This window comes from Trachypithecus francoisi, unplaced genomic scaffold (assembly GCF_009764315.1).
Source record: "Trachypithecus francoisi isolate TF-2019V2 unplaced genomic scaffold, Tfra_2.0 Contig01474, whole genome shotgun sequence".
NCBI lineage: Eukaryota > Metazoa > Chordata > Mammalia > Primates > Cercopithecidae > Trachypithecus > Trachypithecus francoisi.
In genome coordinates, this window is record NW_022681435.1 from 3,299,634 (window position 1) to 3,319,234 (window position 19,601).

The 19,601-nt window shown below is 44.0% G+C and overlaps 1 protein-coding gene across 3 annotated transcripts in view; it reads right to left on the reverse strand.

The window, feature by feature from the left end:
• The window catches only part of FECH (ferrochelatase), a 35,618-nt gene extending 16,285 nt beyond the window's left edge, over positions 1-19,333 (reverse strand). Inside the window, exons 1-4 of one of the 3 annotated variants that reach the window (XM_033238515.1) lie at positions 19,113-19,333; positions 12,697-12,823; positions 5,949-6,068; positions 4,517-4,665 (exon numbers count right to left, since the gene is read on the reverse strand). In XM_033238515.1, the coding sequence (XP_033094406.1) occupies positions 4,517-4,665; positions 5,949-6,068; positions 12,697-12,823; positions 19,113-19,179 (463 nt within the window). In that variant the 5' untranslated portion in view covers positions 19,180-19,333. The remainder of the gene's footprint in view (positions 1-4,516; positions 4,666-5,948; positions 6,069-12,696; positions 12,824-19,112) is intronic. The other 2 variants (XM_033238505.1, XM_033238522.1) reach the window with 2 other exon arrangements.
• Between the last annotated feature and the right edge of the window lie 268 nt (positions 19,334-19,601).

A 19,601-nucleotide genomic window follows, 5' to 3' on the forward strand; every position in this document is an offset into this window, starting at 1 on the left:
GGACTACAGGCGCCCACCACCATGCCTGGCTAATTTTTTGTATTTTTAGTAGAGACGGGGTTTCACCATGTTAGGCAGGCTGGTCTCAATCTCCTGACCTTGTGATCCGCCCGCCTTGGCCTCCCAAAGTGCTGGGATTATAGGCGTGAGCCACCGCGCCTGGCCATATTTTTTTAATCATTTAAACCTGATTTTTCAGATAAGGAAACAGAGACTCTGAAGGTTAACTGAACTACCCAAAGCCATACCGTGCAGATGGTCGAGCTGGAATTAGAGCCTGGGTCTCCCGAACCATGCTTCTTACTCCTCCCAGAAACCCCCTCACCTGGCTCCTATTACCCAGTTCCCTGAAACCCCAGGCCAACTCGTTTATATATATAAAAAAGCAAGTGCTCTTGGATATGTAAAAAAATTCGTTGATAACAAATGATGAAAATGATTCTCCTCATTACACATATAAAACAGTGCTTAATTTGGAGGTGCCACGTGGGATTGAAAGCCATTGTTCTTGGTACCTAAATGGCCCATGCCTGCTGCATATCCTCGTGTTCTTTCCCTGTCCCTTCCCTGTCCTTTCACTAATACCCTCCTTCTATCTTCTTTATCCTCCTGCATCTTCCTTTCGTGTAGTTCAGAAACATCCACACCACATAATTGCTTAAGCATGTATAAAGTCATAAAACTACAAGTTTCCTAAACTTACTTGGTCTTGTTTCCTTGTCTTTTCATAGGATTACACACAACTTACACTCAGGGATGATAGTGAGAATTACTACATGAATGTCAGGTAATAATAAGACCATGATAATGTTACTGTCCAAAGCATTAGCAGGGGCTGCAGCTATGAATGTGACATAAATTGCCACAAGAAACATTTAGGTTAAAGTGAAGGAAAAGACGGGAGTTTATCTCATTTATACATAGATATATACAAGGAGGACATTCCTCCTAACTCGACCCACAGAACTATGAGCCAATGGAACACATTCCCGAGGGAGAAGCAGAACGCCGTTAGGCAAGAGAAGCACATGTGTGCACAGAAAGGCTGGCTGGACTCAGTAGTCTCTGGTTGGGGACTGCAAAAAAGAGGAAGGAAGTAAAACTGAATCATTTTTAGTGCTCTGTCCATTTTCAGGCCATGAATTTCATGCTGCCTTGCATAAAATGGTCACTAGCAGTTAAAATATATCAGAGGACATGATCCCATAAGCAAACTCCAAATGACTTAATTGTTCAAAGATTACGTGCTTTGTGCTAAAAACTGCCAACTATTACAATCCCAGATCCCTTGAAGCAACTCTTGGTGATCTGAGCTGAGGTTCAGCAAGCAAGTGGAAACTGCTTTCGAATCTACTTTGAAACAATACAATGATCAGAATGATATCCCCAGTGCTGCAGGTCAACCTGCTGCTCACATTTTATTTTCACCTGTCCAGTATCTGAAGGTTACAGTCTAAATGCCTGGAGTCTGGGAGTTCCTCAAATCGTGCATACTAAGAGGTAGAGGGGCTGCCCTTGCAGATAAAGACAGGGCAGGTGGCCACATTTTAAAGTGAGACAGAGAAAAATACCCTGGAAAGAACTGATAATGTTTTCTAAATGCTTTCTAAAGACAACCTGTAAACACATATTGTAGAAAAAGCGGCAATGTACTCTCCAACTGGGCATATCCTGAGGAACGAACAAACAGTGTTCACGAAGGCCCCTTGTCCACTAGGGTGGGTTTCACACAGAGGCTGGCTGTCCCTGGAAGGATGCAGGGACGGGAAGGAGCATCTCTGATGTTAACCAGCGCCATATCTTGTGGGCACATCTGGCCAGAGTGAGCCCAAAAGACATCACTCACTGGCCTAGCCTAGGTACTCTCAGAGCAGCCGTCTAATGTAAACAGTCTTCAACAAGAACTACTAAAAGACAGAGAAACTAGATTTTTAAACAGCAAAACTTCATTAATTTAGCACGTACAATAGTTCAAATGTCCGATTTGTACATGATTTTTTGAAAGAAAAGTTTGAAATATGTAGCAAATGCTTCTTAATTTGTATCAGATCATGAACCCTGTGCTAATCATGAATTAAAAAGCTCACATATATTGAATTTTTGTCATGTTAATGCCTTTCAGGATTATCTCATTTAATTTTCACAAGGATCTAGGAGTTGGGTTCTATTACCATCCCCATTTTCTAGCTGAGGCTTAGTGAAGTAAGTAAACTGCCTGAACCAGAGCAGGGAAGCCAGCACCATCAGAGAAAAGAACCTATACTCCTACCCACACTGCATCCGGTAAAGAACAGAATTATTTCATGAGTCATTAAAAGCAGTTACAAGCCAAACAGTTAAACTATAATTTGTATAGCATATTTGAGATTTAGACTTTCCATCACATGATTACACTTCTCATCTATTTCCGTATCTATTCTCTACATTTCTGCAATGCAACTACATGAAACCATTTCCTGATGTAACTCACTGTCTTAGCTAACTGGTCAATTCTATGAAATCAGCGCAAGTCTCAAAATGTCCACACTGGCTACCAAGCAACAACCACTTCCCTAAAAAATGACAGCATGAAACCTGTTTATCTGTTTGCAATTATCACATTTTCTGGCCTAAAGAGAATTTTTCTTAATAGAAATAAATGAATACACATAGTTCAAAAGTAACCTTTACAACTGTATAGGAAAGAAAGGATCAGAAGGGAGGAGAAATGAGGAGGAGATGGAGGGGTACCCCCAGCAGCCTTGCCGCAGAGACAGGAGGTGGCGGGAAGGATGCTCTTCTGTCTATTTCTTTTTCAAGTCTGACAACTCTACCAGGGCTTTAACTCCTGGGCTCATGCAATCCTTCTGCCTCAGCCTCCCAAACAGCCGGGGTGTGCCCCACCCCCATGCTTACCAGCGCTCTTTATAATGATGGGTACTACAGTAACATAAACACAGGAAAAATGGGAACCTTTCTGCCTCCCCTTCCCACTGAAGACACCACAGCAATTGCAAATCTGGTTCATAATAAACCCTTTTTTTTTTTTTTTTGAGACAGGGTCTCACTCTGTTGCCCAGGCTGGAGTGCAATGGCGTGATCATGGCTCACTGTAGCTTCAACCTCCCTGACTCAAGCGATCCTTCCACCTTAGCCTCACAAATAGCTGGGCCTCCAGGCGCGTGCCACCATGCCTGACTAACTTTTGTTGTTGTTGTGTGTGTCTGTAGACAGAGTTTCACCATGTTGCTCAGACTGGTCTTGAACTCCTGGGCTCAAGCGATCCACCTGCCTTGGCCTCCCAAAGTGCTGGAATTACAGGCATGAGCCACCAAGCCAGGCCCACAAGAAATCTTTGATCGGGATAAACTATTAATGACTGGAGTTTGTTCTCTATCAAGCAGGTGTGAATGGAGGGCTGACATTTTAAAGGTGCACTGTGGCATGCACGGAGGAACTGCATAAGAAATGCTCTTGAACCACAGCTGAAAGCAGGAAGCAAGCCAAATATGCAGAAGCACAGTTGAACAATTTTCCATGTGAGGTGATCTGAGGAGGGGCCAGGACCCTTTGTTACTTTGTGCCATTGGAACCAGTGGATTCTGAGAGCAGCTGGAGTGGACGCTTGCTCAGTGATGTCAGGAAAGAGTGAAATGCTCCTTTTGGTCCTGCCTAGTGGAGCTGTTCTCCTTGAGGGTTCCCAGTGTCACACACCTATCCTGATCCCAAAGCTCTAAGATATATTTGCAATGAATGTAATTCATGTGTCCTAAGATGTACATTTTTTTGGTTTTAACATTTCTCATATCAGTCCAGTCTACAATAGATGGTGTCTTAAAATTAACTGGTAGTGCTTTTGTGTCTTAGTATTATACAAAAATGGGTTGTCCTGCAATCAATTGTGTCTTCGATGTGTTTAATACGGCATTTTTACTTCATCCATGCATTTAGTGGTTCATTCTGCACACTATTATTCTGGATAGAGGTTCTCAGATGTGCACAATCCTCTTTTTGGTGCCACATCCAACGAGGACCTTCAATACCTTATGATGGTGGTATCCTGAGAGCTGACAGCATCACTGTAAGTTGCTTAGTGTCTTGTGGCTTCCATGATAGCTAGCTAATACTGCTCTAAATATTCTAATTAGCTAACAGAAAGAAAAGAAAATAGCAATAGCAGCAGACTCAATTTATTTCCCAAAGATTTCTTTCCAGCATAATGATGTATGCATCTTTTATTCATGGTATGTTGCTTATAGCCTTATACTCTACCTCAACTTAACAAACATCTCGAACTTCCTTTTGAAACTCATGTCCCAAATCCTTAGCATTTTTTCACTTGTAAGAAGTCATAGCAAAGGCTAAAGGTCAAGGGATAATGCCTGGAGACCTAAATTAAATGACCATGTATTATGTAGGAACACCACAAATCGAGTTGCCAGTACATATGAAGCATTTAGCATCTACTACTGTTTTGAATTTCATAACTACTTTGAAAGAACTAATCTAGTCACATGTTAATGAAGAAACACCATACCTGTGTTGGGGGACAATTCATCCAGCAGCTTCACCATGCCCTCTCCCTGCTTGGAAGTCCATATCTTGATGGGGGACCCGCCTCCAATCCTGCGGTACTGCTCTTGAATCTTGGGGGTTCGACGTTTGGCGATGAATGGTGCCAGCTTACTAAATCATTTAACATACAGGTAAGTGGATTTTATTCCACCTTAGCAACCTGAGAAATGTTTTCTACTCAATAAAAAAATAAAATAAAATAAGATTAAGCCTTTAAAATAGAAGATTTCACTGACAATAGCCAGCTCTCTTGTTGTAGATTATGGAGCTAAAGCTAGACCCTCTCTGAGGAATACCCAGCTGTGCTCCACAAGTTGTTCCAGTAGCACACCCTGAAGATTCAGGACACACAATACCCATGCGGAGAACCCTGGATGTGTGCTAGCTACTAGAGTAACACATTTTGATCCCACACCTAACGAGAACTAGGATATAAGACAAAGGAAGTATACGTTTCTCTTTATTTAAAAAATAAAGTCTATTAATCTTATAGACACACTTGCATATAGGAGCAAAGATGTATGCACAAGAATATTCACTGCAATACTGTAAACAACCTAATTGTCCAACATGAAGCACGGATTAAACAAATGAAGTTACAGCCATATGATGCAATTCTAAATAGTAATCAAAAAATGAGCCAGACCTATATATCGACATAATGTTATGAAACAAGATACAGTGTTAAGTTTTAAAAAAAAAAGGAAAGTTTCAAATATAGTACATAAGTACCTTCACATTTGTGTAACAAAGTGGGGGAGGGTGTGTGTGTGTGTGTGTGTATGTATGTGTATACTTGGATATGCACAGACTATTTCTGGATGTAACAGTGTTGACCTCCAGGTGGGTAACTGGGAGTGCAAGGGGAAAGGGACATTTGCCTTTTACTGTCATTACTTTTATACTATTTGTAGTTCTTATCACATGCATGTATTAATTTTTCATTACAAAAATCTATTTTGAAAGAAAAAGGAGAGAAGGAAGAAGGAAAAGAAGGATTAAAGGAAAAGAAGGGCAGCAACAATCCATATTTATAGTACAAATGAATAATAATCATTGCTTTCCTGACTGTTAATCAGCCGTTAAGTGCCAAGGACAAATACATCTTTAAAAATCTTTAAAGGTGCTTAAGCTTATGTCAAGACAACTGCAATTTCCAGGGCTCTGGGGAGCAAAGGGCTCAAGGAGAATCCTCACTAACTTACTTGCTCTCTCCCCCTGAAATTTTCTCATATCATATCCTTCTGATATCCAACAGAAAACAATGCTGCTGCTTTAGCCATTACCAGATACGCATTAAAACGATTTACTGGTTTGAAACTACAGAATTGAGAGACGCATGTCAATGCAGTGCCAAGGTTATAATCAAGTCGAGGTGTTTATATGGGTCTCACTTCTGAATAGGAAGCGTCATGAGATCTCGGTCCAAGAAGAGTCTCAGAAGGAAGTCGCGAACATCTCCGAGGGTTTCGGGGCCTCCCATGTTTAGCATTAATATTCCAGTTCTGGGCTTCCTACATAAAATAAAATACAATGGTTCATGTGTCACACTTCTTATTTTCTTCCAGGGTGGAATCTTGGTTCAGCCAGCAACTCTTATCTAACCTGTTCCGTACAAAGGTAAATACTACGGCTCTTTTCACTGCCATCACACGGATACCTATTCAGGGACATCTGTGGCCTCCAGTTCCTCATGGTCCCAGCTCAGACGTGGACCTTTGTCTTTTAGCTTAATCCATGATATCAGTCTTCACTCAGCTGGAAATGTTTCCCTTTTAAAGTCTCAGGCTGAACAGAGATCGAATCTTTAGGGACTGGGAGTCAAGGTAGAAGTCTAAAATTGTCCTGAGGCTAAAGCATCTGTACACGTGAATGCCATACAAATACAGAGGTTACCCAACCTCTCCCAACTTCAGGTTTCCTCATCGGGAAAACACAGCACCCACCACCTACTCAAAATGCTGTTTTGAGAATTCAGTGGCAACAGCTTCAGCTGGCACATGGTAAGTTCTACTCTACACAGAGCAGGCTTCCCCCCTAATTTTAAACCTCCACAGTCTAATACCAGCCCATCCCCACTCTTGCATCTGCTCCTGTCTCTTTAGTCAATGATTAAATTAAATGAGTACTGACTGAAATTATTTTTTACATTTTATTGTATTTTTGAAATGGAGTCTCACTCTGTCACCCAGGCTGGAGTGTAGTGGTACGATCTCGGCTCACTACAACCTCCACCTCCCAGATTTAAACAATTCTCCCGCCTCAGCCTCCTAAGTAGCTGGGATTACAGGCACCCGGGCTAATTTTTGTATTTTTAGTAGAGATGGCGTTTTGCCATGTTGGCCAGGCTGGTCTCAAAATCCTGACCTCAGGAACCGGCCTCAGCCTCCCAAAGTGCTGGGATTACAGGTGTGGGCCACCGTACCAGGACTGACTGAAGTCATTGCTTGCTCCTCTGCTTCCTCCTCTAGGACCTCCCTCTATTCCTTCACCCGTAGGTCCTGTTATGACAAACTTCTCCTCTCCATCCTGCATGTAAATTCACTGCTAGATAATTCCTGCAAGAACCGGTGCTAACATTCACATTAGTCCCAGGCTAGAGAATCAACCACTGAATGAGCAGGAAGAAGCAAAAAGAAAGCAGAGCTCCATAACAAGTTTTAGGTCAAGCAGTTTCTGGAAACTTAAAAAAACAAAGTACTAGGCAAAAATGTAAACCTAAACTCCAGATCAAGCTCCGGAGTCAACACAGCCCAAAGTGAGCCAGGCCAGGAGCTCTCCACTCCTAAGCCCCACCAGAGAGCAAGGCGAAGCCGGAGCAGGACCAGGTGCCTCTGGCACGCTGGCAGGAGCCATCAGAAGACCTTGTGTGTCCCCATGAACAGGTAGCCATGGGATGGCAATAACTGGGGAACTAAAGAACAAGGAGCATTTCTTCCATTCATTCATCTTTTTTCCATTTTTAAAAATTGAGATATAACTCACATACCATAAAATTCACCATAATCTGAACAATTCAGAGGTTTCTAATACATAAGGAAGGGAAGGAAACCACCACAACTATCTAACTCCAGGACATTTTTACCCCACAAAGAATCTTTGTATCCATTAAAGCCACTCCCCATTCCCTCCCCTCTCACCCCTAGCAACCACTAATCTACTTTCTGGGTCTATAGATTTGCCTATTCAGGACATTTCATAGAAATAGAATCACATGATTGTGTCTGATTTTACTCAGCATAAAATGTTCATGCTACATGTCGTAGCATGAATCAGTACACTTCACTCCTCTTTATTGCTAAATAATATTTCATTATATGGTTATACCCTCTATTCACTTTCAATAAAGCAGCTGAAAAACAACCAGCCTGAAGTTTATCTAAACACCGTTATTACGAGTGCTGAGGGGTCTACTTCCTGAATCTCCTATACCAGACCACCTCTGACTACAGCAGCGACTAAGCCAACGCTGCTGAGACAGAGCCTGTATAGAAAAACATTCTTTATGTGCTCGACAACTAATGATACTATGATGACATCTTTTTTTTTTTTTTTTTTTGAGACAGGGTCTCACTCTGTCCCCCAGGCTGGGGTGCAGTTGCACAAACAAGGCTCACTGCATCCTCGACCTTCCGAGCTCAAGCGATCCTCCTGCTTCAGCCTCCTGAGGAGCTGGGACCACAGGCACCTGCCTCCATGCCTGGTTACTTTTTAAATTTTTTTATAGAGACAGAGTCTTGCCATGTTGCCCAGACTGGTCTCAAACTCCTGGCTCAGGCTCCCAAAGTGCTGAGATTACAGGTGTGAGCCATTGTCCCGGGCTTATGGTGACATCTTAATGAGTAATTTTTAAACAATTATTAACAACATTTGGCAATAATGTAAGGCAGCAGCATATGTCAAATGTAAACAGGTGGAAACTTTTCTTGATCAAACCTATTGTAAGTGAATGAGGTAAAAATCTGATTTCTCAACCTAATTTTTCAGAATACGAATCAATTCCTGGGGAAGAAGAAATATGGCATTACAATGAGGTCAGGTATTTTCTCATTTAGACCCCATTATAAAGATTGACTAAGGTCCCTTTTCACATCATTGCCTTCGACCAGGGTTCCTCAACCTCAGCACTACTGACATTTGGGGCTGGAGAGTCCTTTGTTGTAGAGGACTGTACTGTGCAATGCGGGAGGCTTAACAGCATACCTGGCCTCTACCTATAGATGACAACAGCACACACCCCACCCCAGTGTGACAACCAAAAATGTCTCCAGACATTGCCAAATTTGTCCCAGGAGGCAAAAATGACCCCTTCCCCCTACTGAGAATCACTGTCTTAGAGGAAGAGGGCTTCATCCCCTTTTAAAAAACCAAGCAACTGCAGTGAAGATGTGGTTGTTATATAACTCTTCCAGGCTCGAGTCCTACGACTGCATTAACAGGGGTGTGTTGAGTTTTCTTTCCTTGATATCTGAAAATTCCAGATGCATTATTTTGTGATATTCCTTTAATCTTTCTACTTAGACCACCAGTCTTCTCCTGGGATCCTGTCTTTCGCCCTCAAAATCTGTGACTCACAATAAATTAAGTGCATTTCCCATGGATTGCTGCCAGTTAACAGATTACTGGTTTAAAAACCTCAGGCTAAAAGACTTACCCAAGCCACAGACAGTATCGGTGTGCAAACGGGATTTAGAGCTGTTTTTCATCTATAACACCTGAGCTCAGAACAAGAGTGGCTTTAAAGGGGATGCTACTCTGCCCTGCTCATGGTTTTGCAAACCCATGTTGATCTTACACATTAAAGAGATGCACACGACTTGAAAATACCTAAATACACATGCACTTAATTCAAAACTGTGTTGTGCATGATGAATAGCGCATTAATAAGTCCTAGTCTGACACCCCTCTATTCTAGAATGTGAAGTGAAAGCTTTAGTCAAGGGCCTCCATCTCCTCTCCTTCCAGACAGAACACACCTGAGACCAAGGTCTGAACGTTCATGTTCCGTTTGTTTGAACATAAAATTGTATACAGCAAAATACATTTAAAATTTCTCACTTGGAAAGGTTTCAACATTTTGCCATTTTTATATCCCAGGACTCTCAAAATACAAGGTTTTTCCTTGAAATATTAAATGTACGTAACAGAAACTTAAGCTTGTCAATTCATAAACAATAATTCTATTCTACTCTATATGGTCAGCCTCAAGAAAAAGTAATAAGATCCCAGCTCTTCACTGAACCTCTAAGACATGATTGGCCTGTGGGTCTACGATGCCTCTAGAACAGAATTTGGTGAACTACAGCTCAGGCACTAAATCTGGGTACACACATACACCCCTACTGCCTGCTTTTGTAAAGAAAGTTTTACTGGAACACAGCTCCCCTTATTGTTTATGTAATATCTGTGGCTGCTCTCACATTACAACAGCAGAGTTGAATAGCAGCAAAAGAGAGAGATTGGCCTACAAAGCCTGAAAAATTTACTGCCTAACCCTTTACAGAACGAATCTGTCAACCCCAGCCTAGTGTAGTGTCTACCCTAGTACTGCAATCTAGTCCAGCCCAAGCATTCAGCAGCACAATGCCTTCATAATGTCTGCCATCAGAATAATCCACAAAGACACACTCATTGCTTCACCATTTCTAATATTAAAAAACTAGAAATCACCTACACGTCCCATAATGTTGGACAGGGTAGTTTATGACTTAATAAAATACTCTTCAGTTACTAAAATACTATAGACAAATATTTATATGATGATAAGTAAAAAGAGGGCATTATAAATATATGATGTACAGTATGGTCACATCTTGCTAAATACATACAGAGTGAATCTTAATAGTCATACAGACAAAATTGGCCTGGCTGGTCATTCACACCTGTAATCCCAGCACTCTGGAAGGTTGAGGCAGGAGGACTGCTTGACCCCAACAGTTCAAGACAAGCCTGAGCAACACAGTAAGACCTCGTCTCTATTTTTTTTTTTTTAAGAAGACAGAGACAAAATATTGGGTGGTAAGACCTTTCATAATGTTTAAAGTATTTTTTTCCCTATCTATATTCTCTAAAATGATCCCATGTATTTTATATAAATATGATCTAAAGCTACTTAGTAGAATTTAAAGATTTTCATTTAATTTTAATAATATTAAGGCTACTTATATTAATGAGTTGCCACTAGAATAACACACAAATGAAATAATTTTTCTTCCAAGATTCCATATTGAATCAGTTCTTCAGTTTCTATCAAATCCCAACCCTCAGTACTTATGGCTGAAGTGGGGAGAGGGGCTGGGAAGGGCAAAGAGAAATGGAATGGGCCTGCTTGGCAGGCTGCCAGATGAAGAAGGTATCCAATGCCCATCCCCAAGTAACCTCAGGTTACACAGCACTCCATCATCATACTCATGATCATACAGCAAAAAATAATAAACACACAATAAGAAAATTTTGGTTTTGGCCAGGCACGGTGGCTCGTGGCTCATGCCTGTAATACCAGCACTTTGGGAGGCCACAGCAGGAGAATTGTTGGAAGCCAAGAGTTCAAAACCAACCTAGGCAGCAAAGTAAGACCCCATCTTTACAAGAAAAAAAATTTTTTTAATTAGCTGGGTGTGGTGGTGTGCACCTGTAGTCCTAGCTACTCAGCAGGCTGAGACAGGAGGATCGCCTAAGCCCAGGAGTTCAAGGATGCAGTGAGCCATGATCACACCATTGCACTACAGCCTGGGTAACAGTGCAACACTTCTTCTCAAAATAAAAACGGTGGCTCACGCCTGTAATCCCAGCACTTTGGGAGGCCAAAGCAGGTGGATCACTTGAAATTAGGAGTTCGAGAGCAGCATGGCCAACATGGTGAAACCCCATCTCTACTAAAAATACAAAATTACTGGGTGTGGTGGCACACACCTGTAATCCCAATTACTTGGGAGGCTGAGGCAGGAGAATTGCTTGAACCTGGCAGGTGTAGGCTGCAGTGAGAAAAGATCAAGACACTGCACTCCAGCGCCTGGGTGAAACAGCAAGACTCCCTCTCAAAAAAAAAAAAAAAAAAAATATATATATATATATATGACTGGGTGTGGTGGCTCACGCCTGTAATCCCAGCACTTTGGAAGGCCGAGGCGGGCAGATCACTTGAAGTCAGAAGTTCGAGACCAGCCTGGCCAACATAGTGAATTCCCATCTCTACAAAAAATACAAAAATTAGCCGGGTATGGTGGTGTGTGCCTGTAATCCCCGCTACTCAGGAGGCTGAGACATGAGAATTGCTTGAACCCAGGAGGTGGAGGTTGCAGTGAGCCGAGATTGTGCCACTGCACTCCAGCCTAGGTGACAGAGTGAGACTCTCTCAAAAAAATAAAAAATTATATATAGATACATATATATACACACACACACTCATACCTGTATAATTTTCATCAAACAATGTGTGATCTAGGAGAAAGGTCATGGAGTTAAATATGTCCTAGCTACTTTATCTTACTCTGCCTGATATTAAAGGGTGCTGTTTCTACGTACTCATCTTGATAACTTCCCTTTATAGAGTCTTCTGTTGACTCTGTACAGAGGAAGACTTGGGAGCAGTTGTGACTTCTGCTACTAAAGAGGACCCTTGCAACAATGCCATGCCTGCTGCCAGCCACCAGCAACAGAAGAGGTGAGGTATGGAACGAGTACTTCACTTCTTTAATAGAGGATAAATCATATTACTTCCTTTATAATTATGTTCAACAATACTCTAGTTTCCTATAGAAATTCTTGGTAGATCAGTTATTCGTTATCCTGTACAGAACATACATTTCATAGGCATAATTATGTTAGGTTCATAAATACATTTCCAGCATATATAATTTGTGTTATGTGACATATTCCAGAACCAAATTCTTAACACAATTTGCAGACTGTTTGTACTCAACTGTGTCTTTTAACAATAGCCCTGTTGCGGGGAAAGATCCAGTGGGGAAGGAGGGTGTAAAATCTGTGGTTTAACAGCTGTTGAAAGGAAGCCAAGAAAATAGCACACCGCTCCTTCCACACTGGCTTTTCCCAGCACCTTTCCTCCTAGGCAGCTTGGGTCTACTGGTGTCTGCATCGATAAAGAGAAATCCTTATTTGTATCTGATGTTAGACTCCTACCTCTTCTGCGGCTGAACTTGAGGTTTGGCATGCTGGGCATGCTGGGCTGTTTCTGTGGCGGCGGCGGCTGCAGCTGCACCTGACTTCCGCCTCCATGGCTGACAGACCCTCCAGCTGCTGGATGCCACTGTGACAAAATTAAAGTGCTTGCATGAAATCTGGCTGGAAAGTAATTTCTTCTGAAGAGGTCCTCAGAGCATAATTCCTGGATTTAAAATTTAAAGAGATGTGATGGCAGAAATGATTTTCCTAGCATTTCTCTGCAGGCAGGTAAAGGCACTTAAGGCCTGTCCAAGGGGATGGGGTGGAGGGTCGCTCCCCTAGGATGGCCGATGAGAGCCTGCAGGGAAGCATTTTAGAAACTACACACACCTCCTCTCCCCACCTCGGCTGCAGATGTTGATACAATCCCTCACAAGAAGCCCTGCCTGAGACCAACATGACTGACAGTAGCGTGCTGCTCCTGTGGAAGGACAAGGGGCTGCAGAAAAGGTGAAAAGCCGCCAATTTCAGGAGTGGTAACTGGGCCAGTTTTCAAATAGCTGCTGTTCTTCGGAAAGCACTGGTGCTGAGAACCCAGAACTGCCCTTGAACCTTGACAAGGGGCCTCTGCTTCCTAGGGCCTGTTCTAGCCCTCCTCCCACTGCACCCCACCCCGCGGGGTATGCAGTCTCTACCACCAAGGAGACATGCCCCGCCAGGAGTCCACATCCCACGTGCCAGACCAGGCTCCCAGCACCCCAGGATTCCCTGTCCCCCAAGCTCCACACCCACTCCCAGGGTCGGTGCAGGCATCTTTTCTGGATCCATCCTCCTGAGGGAGGTTGTGCCATCAGTGTAGCAAGTCTTGACCTGAATGGTGGCCAAGGGATAGCCGTTTGCAGGAGCAAGAGTGGAACCGGGCATGCAGACCAGAGAATCTATCCAGGCTGTGGGCGAGACTCCTCACAAGGCCAGAAAGAGCTGGCGGCAGGAAGAGAAGCAGGAAAGTGTATGAATCAGAGGCAACTCTCCAAAGGCCTCTACATTTCTGCAGGAGCTCAGAGAGTTCAAGAGCTCACCCTTCCAGGTCGTGATCAAGGTCTATTTGTCAATATAGGAGGACAGAACATATTTCCCAGTTTGGTAGCTTGCGATATCCCACATACCATATATGTGCCTTCAAGTATACCCTTGTCCTGGGCCCCACAGGAGGTGGCAGTGGGCCTGAAGAACCCACCTGAATTGAGGAGTCCATGTGCCATACTCAGCTGTCATATGAAGAGTACTGGTCCTTAAACATCCAGGGAAATGAAACTGAAGCCATAGAGGATGTACTGAAGACGGCCATGTGAGAGGGCGGTTACTATGGTACATGACCTCTTCCCCATTCTCAAACCCGTCGGTTATAAATCAGCTTGCCATCAGTCTCCTTCTGCCCTCCTCCTCCTAACAGGCAAAGGTGCCCTGAGGAGGAATTTAGGCTGTGGGTCAAGCAGCTCTGACTCTGAATTCAGCTCTGCCACTTACTAGCAATGTGACCTGGGGCCAGGTCTTCCTGAGCCTGAGTGTCCCCATCTGTAAAATGACACCTTGCTATAGGGATTCTTGTAAGGAGGAGAGCAGAGGAGTGAAGCGCTCTGCAGCATCCACCATGTGATTAGTGCTGGTGTTAGTTTCAATTGTCAGTTTCTAGAGAATGGGAACTATACCTGCTCTGATGTTATCACCTACCATGTCTGTAAAATAGAAGAGAATGATATCTCCAGGCCATTAGATTTCCAACTATCCAGATTGTGCACATTCCCAGCAGAGCCAATTATGTGAGCTTATGCTGAATAATCTTTACCAACTCAAAGTGGAAGTGCAAAGATTCCATAAAGAAGTTCAATTCCATCTGGTTTGAGTTAGTGTTTAAAAAAAAAAAAAGAAAGAAATTCTAAGGCTCAAACCAACTCACATCTCCTTTTTTACATAAGTTTAATTCTGAACATCATCATGGGATTTAACCAGGTTCCTAATCATGCTGCAATGTCCCTAATTCCTTATATGAGTGAGACTGTATCAGATTCCATGGGATATGAGAATAAAACCTTGGCATTCCACAATTTGACTGCTGGTACAAGTTTAGCATCCCATATGTGAAAATCCAAAATCCAAAATGCTCCAAAACCCGAAACTTTTTGAGCGCTGACATGACACTCAAAGAAAATGCTCATTGGAGCATTTTGAATTTTAGATTTTCAGATTTGGAATGCTCGATTGGTAAGTATATTCCAAAACCTAAAAAAATCTGAAATCCAAAACACCTCTGGTCCCAAGCATTCAGGATAAGGGGTACTCCACCTGTAATAAAATGACATTTCCTCCTTCAAACCTAAAAAAAGGAAGGAGTTCCAGGTGTGGTGCCTCACACCTGTAATCCAAGCACTTTGGGAGGCTGAGGTGGGAGGATCGCTTGAGCCCAGCCATTTGGGGGCAACTTGCACAACATAGCAAGACCCTCGTTTCTACAAAAAAATTAAGGAGTTAAAAAAAAAAAAGAAGAAAGGCCGGGCACAGTGGCTCACACCTGTAATCCCAGCACTTTGGGAGGCCGAGGCAAGTGGATCACGAGGCCAGGAGATTGAGACCATCCTGGCTAACACAGTGAAACCCTGTCTCTACTAAAAATACAAAAAAAAAAAAAAAAAAAATTAGCTTGGCATGGTGGCGGGTGCCTGTAGTCCCAGCTACTCGGGAGGCTGAGGCAGGAGAATGGCATGAACCCGGGAGGCAGAGCTTGCAGTGAGCTGAGATCGCACCACTACACTCCAGCCTGGGTGACAGAGCAGGACTCCATCTCAAAAAAATAAAAAAAAAGAAGGAAGCGGTGGGGAGGGACTAGATTTTCCAACTAGTAGATGAGGATTTCCTAGTAAAATCTGGGAGCTAGTAGCTTTTCAAGCAGCTTAACTATTACTGTGTCCTACTTACAAAATTATTTTCTCCATGGTTCACCAGATTCTCAGAGAGGAGAATGATATTGCTACCAAGGGACCCTTTCCACTCAGGTGAGTTAATACACTCGCCCTTCAAGGACTCATCTAAAACACTCCTCTCTCGTAATGATCTGAAGATTCTAGAGAAATGAAGAGTGTCTCCTACCAAACAATTAGCATTTGTCCATGCTAAAGGAGTTTAAAGCAAACATTCAAAGGGCCAGCTGAGACTCTGGAAAAGACTCAGCTCACAGCTGAAGAGAATCTGATGGCACAGGCAGCACTGCATGGTGTAGAGAGTACGTGTTCGGAAACCAGAGAGATCTGAGCAGAAATCCCACACAGGACCAAGAGGCTGCATGGCTGGGCCTGGGCAACTCACTGAGATGCTGCGAGTCTCACTTTTCTCATCTGCAAAATAGTGATAAGGCTACTTCTGCAGGGCTTCTGTGAAGATAAGAGGGAAAAATATGTCCAGCCCCAACAGCAATGCCTTGCCACACTGCATGTGGTTAAGCAAAGGGGTGAAGAATATCCAACAGTACAGACCTGCCCATTTATGAACTAAGACCAAGCAATTCTGCCCTCCTCCTTACATGGATAACTGTTCTACCTTTAGAAGGCCTACAAACAGGCCGGCACGGGGGCTCACACCTGTAATCCCAGCACTTTGGGAGGCTGAGGCGGGGGGGACTGCTTGGGCCCAGGAGTTTGAGACTAGCCTGGGCCATGTGAAGAGACCCTATCTCTATTTTTTTTTATTAAAAAAAAGAAGAAAAGAAAGCCTACAAACAATAAAAATGATCAAACCAAGAGATAAGCAGCAAAACAGAAGATGACATAAGAAAACAAAACTTCACCAGGTGCAGCGGCTCACGCCTGTAATCCCAGCACTTTGGGAGGCCGAGGCGGGCAGATTACAGGTCAGGAGATTGAGACCATCCTGGCTAACACAGCGAAACCCATCTCTACTAAAAATACAAAAAATTAGCCGGGTGTGGTGGCACACACCTGTAGTCCCAACTACTTGGGAGACTGAGGCAGGAGAATCCCTTGAACCTGGGAGACAGAGGCTGCAGTGAGCCGAAATCACGCCACTGTACTCCAGCCTGTCGACAGAGCCAGACTCCATCTCAAGAAAAAAAAAAAAAGAAAGAAAAAAAAAAAACAAAAAACTTCATAACTCCTGCAGTGGTGAACACCTGTAGTCACAGCTACTTGGAAGGTTGAGGCAGGAGGCTCACTTGAGCTCAGGAGTTCAAGACCAGCCTAGGCAACAGAGTGAGCCCCGGTCTCAAAAAAAAGAAAACAAAAAACTTCTCTCAAAAAACAAACTTCATAATTCCTGGACAAATCCAATAGGTGATCATTCAAAAGTATACCCATGACTTAAGAAGTTCGTAAGTTAATAAGTATCAACTGGTTCTTCAAAACCAAATTAACATTTTGGATCCTTGCAGGTGAGGCAGAAGAGAGTAAAAGGCGAGGTACACAAGTACTGAAATCTGTGATGGCCCTTTTCTATCACACAGGAGATGAAGATTACTTCAAAAGTACTTATAAAATATGCACCATTTTTAAAATTAACAACAGAAATAAGGTTCTATATTGTAACTATCAATAAACATAGTGGGTGCTTCAAAATATTGGTTAGTTGCTGATATGGAGCCAAAATGTTCTAATGTCTTTTATGTAAACCCTAAAACTCTTATTATCCTAGAATTTTTTTTCTAATTACATAAGACAATATATGCTCAGCGAAAAAAAAAAAAAGTTTGGAAGGCCAGGCACACCAGATCATGCCTGTAATCCCAGCTACCAGGGAGGCTGAGGTGGGAGGATCACTTGATCCCAGGATTTCAAGGCTGCAGTGAACTATGATGGCACCACTGTATACCAGCCTGGGCGACAGAGCAGCACTCCATCTCTTAAAAAACAAAACAAAAAAAAAACAAAACACGTTTAAAGTTTGGAAAGAAAAAGGCACCAAGAAAAAAAATAATTCATATAGATAGCTAAACAGACAGACAGATAATATATGGCCCACCCCAGGAAGCTTATTAATTCTGTAATACGCTAGATACATAAAGTACAAAACTTTGCTTTTCCACTTTTACTGTCAGAACTCATTTTCAGAAATACTCCTCAATGTTTTCTCACACAGAAGTTGATTTTTTCCTATCAACCAAAATGATGATTATAACTACACCTTCAAATCAAAGTCTGTAACACAAATAGACTCCAAACCTACTTCTGCTAGAGTTTCTGAATCCTTCCACTTTTAATCTAGACTACAAATAATTTAAAGTTCACGTATTGTTCCCTGACCTCAAATCTAAGGCCTGTCAGACTTCATTTGCCACAGGAAAGGTCAATGAAAGAAAAGATTAGTTCAATACTTCTTTCAGCCCCACGACTGGCACTGTGCTGCCTCTTCTTTAAAAAAATGTCCTTTGTCCCCCAGTGCCTTTAGTGAGCTAGCCTCATTGTACACCGGGTCCTTATTATGTTCCTAACAAAGCCACCTCTAATGAGATATGGAGGTTTAGAGGGGATTCTCTCCACTCCAAGTCGGTGTCAGACTGATGAACTTCCTAGAAAAATATGTCCGGTCTGTGTCCAGTCACCGTTCAGATGATGCGTTAAATAAGCATCTTATTTGTGGCAGCCTTCTACATGAATGGCTAGACATTTTGAAGATGCCTGTGTACCTACTGTGTGCCAGGCAAGGTGTTCATGTTCAAGGCAAGCCTTAAAAAAATTAGGATTTCAATGTACATTTACCAAAGCTCTGGCGAAGTTAGGTGCCTTGTTCAAGGTGTCACGGTTGGAAATGCTGTCCCAGCCAGGTGGGTGAGACCCACAGTCCCATCAGCTCATCCTGTGGTCACAACCTATTCACGGTTTGCATCAGAAACATGGGAGGCTGTTCCTGGGTCTCACATGTTCTCCAAATATCTCTAGAAAACACCGGCCCAGGCTGCCCCACGGTGGGTCCTGCTGCCAAGGAGAAGTGGGCATAGAGGGACCAAGGGCCATGGGCTTTCCTCAGCAGGGAAGGAAATGCAGAGCAGATGTCCATGGTGGTGATGATGACGATGCCTTCCTTACTGTCCTCTACAGCAGGCCCATAACATACCTTCCCTGGTCTGGTTATTACAAGTGACAATAACCAAGGCTCTAGGAAATTCCAGCCACGGCTCCAAGCCACCCAGCCGACCGATGGGACTTGAACCTGCGCCTCCTGGATCCAGGCGCCCGCCCTGCGGCCCCCGAGCCCTGAGTGCTGCCCTCACCCCTCCCTTCTCCGCAAAGCCCCTCGCCCGGTTGCTCGCAGCGCCCCCACGGCCGATCCCGAAATCCCCCGGGCGCGAGGGCCCCGGCGCCAGCTGCCCGCTCTGCCTACGCCGTCTCAGGGACCCTGGCCCTGGCGGCCGCCGCGACAGACCCACTTACGCGGATCGCGGAGCAGGACGCCCGCGGCGCGCAGGGCCGCAGCCATGTTTGCGCCGAGTGAAGACATTGCCCGGGCAGCCTCGGCCCGAGTCCGGGCTCCTCCTGCGTTGGCGCGCCCAGGTGTCCTCCCAGCAGCGGCCGAGCGGGGCAGCGCTCCCCACGCGCGTCCCCAGCCCCCTGACCTCGCGCCCTCCCGGCGCGCCCGTTCATTCGCTGCCGGGCCGGGGCGGGGCCTCAGAGGCGAGGCCAGGCGGGGACACGTCCCTCGCGGAGAGCCGGCCCCAGCTGGGCGCCGCTCCCTGCGTGAAAATGGGCCTGGAGGCTGAGCTAGAAGCCCACTCCCCACCACCATCGCAGGTCACTGCAAAACCTGCTGGACTCGTATTTGCGCTGGACGGGTGCCCTGGTTGCATCTGCCAAGCTAGCCAACTCAGGATCCTCAGCCATGACTCGGCAAATAACTTTTTTTGACGTTTCTTTTACTATTAT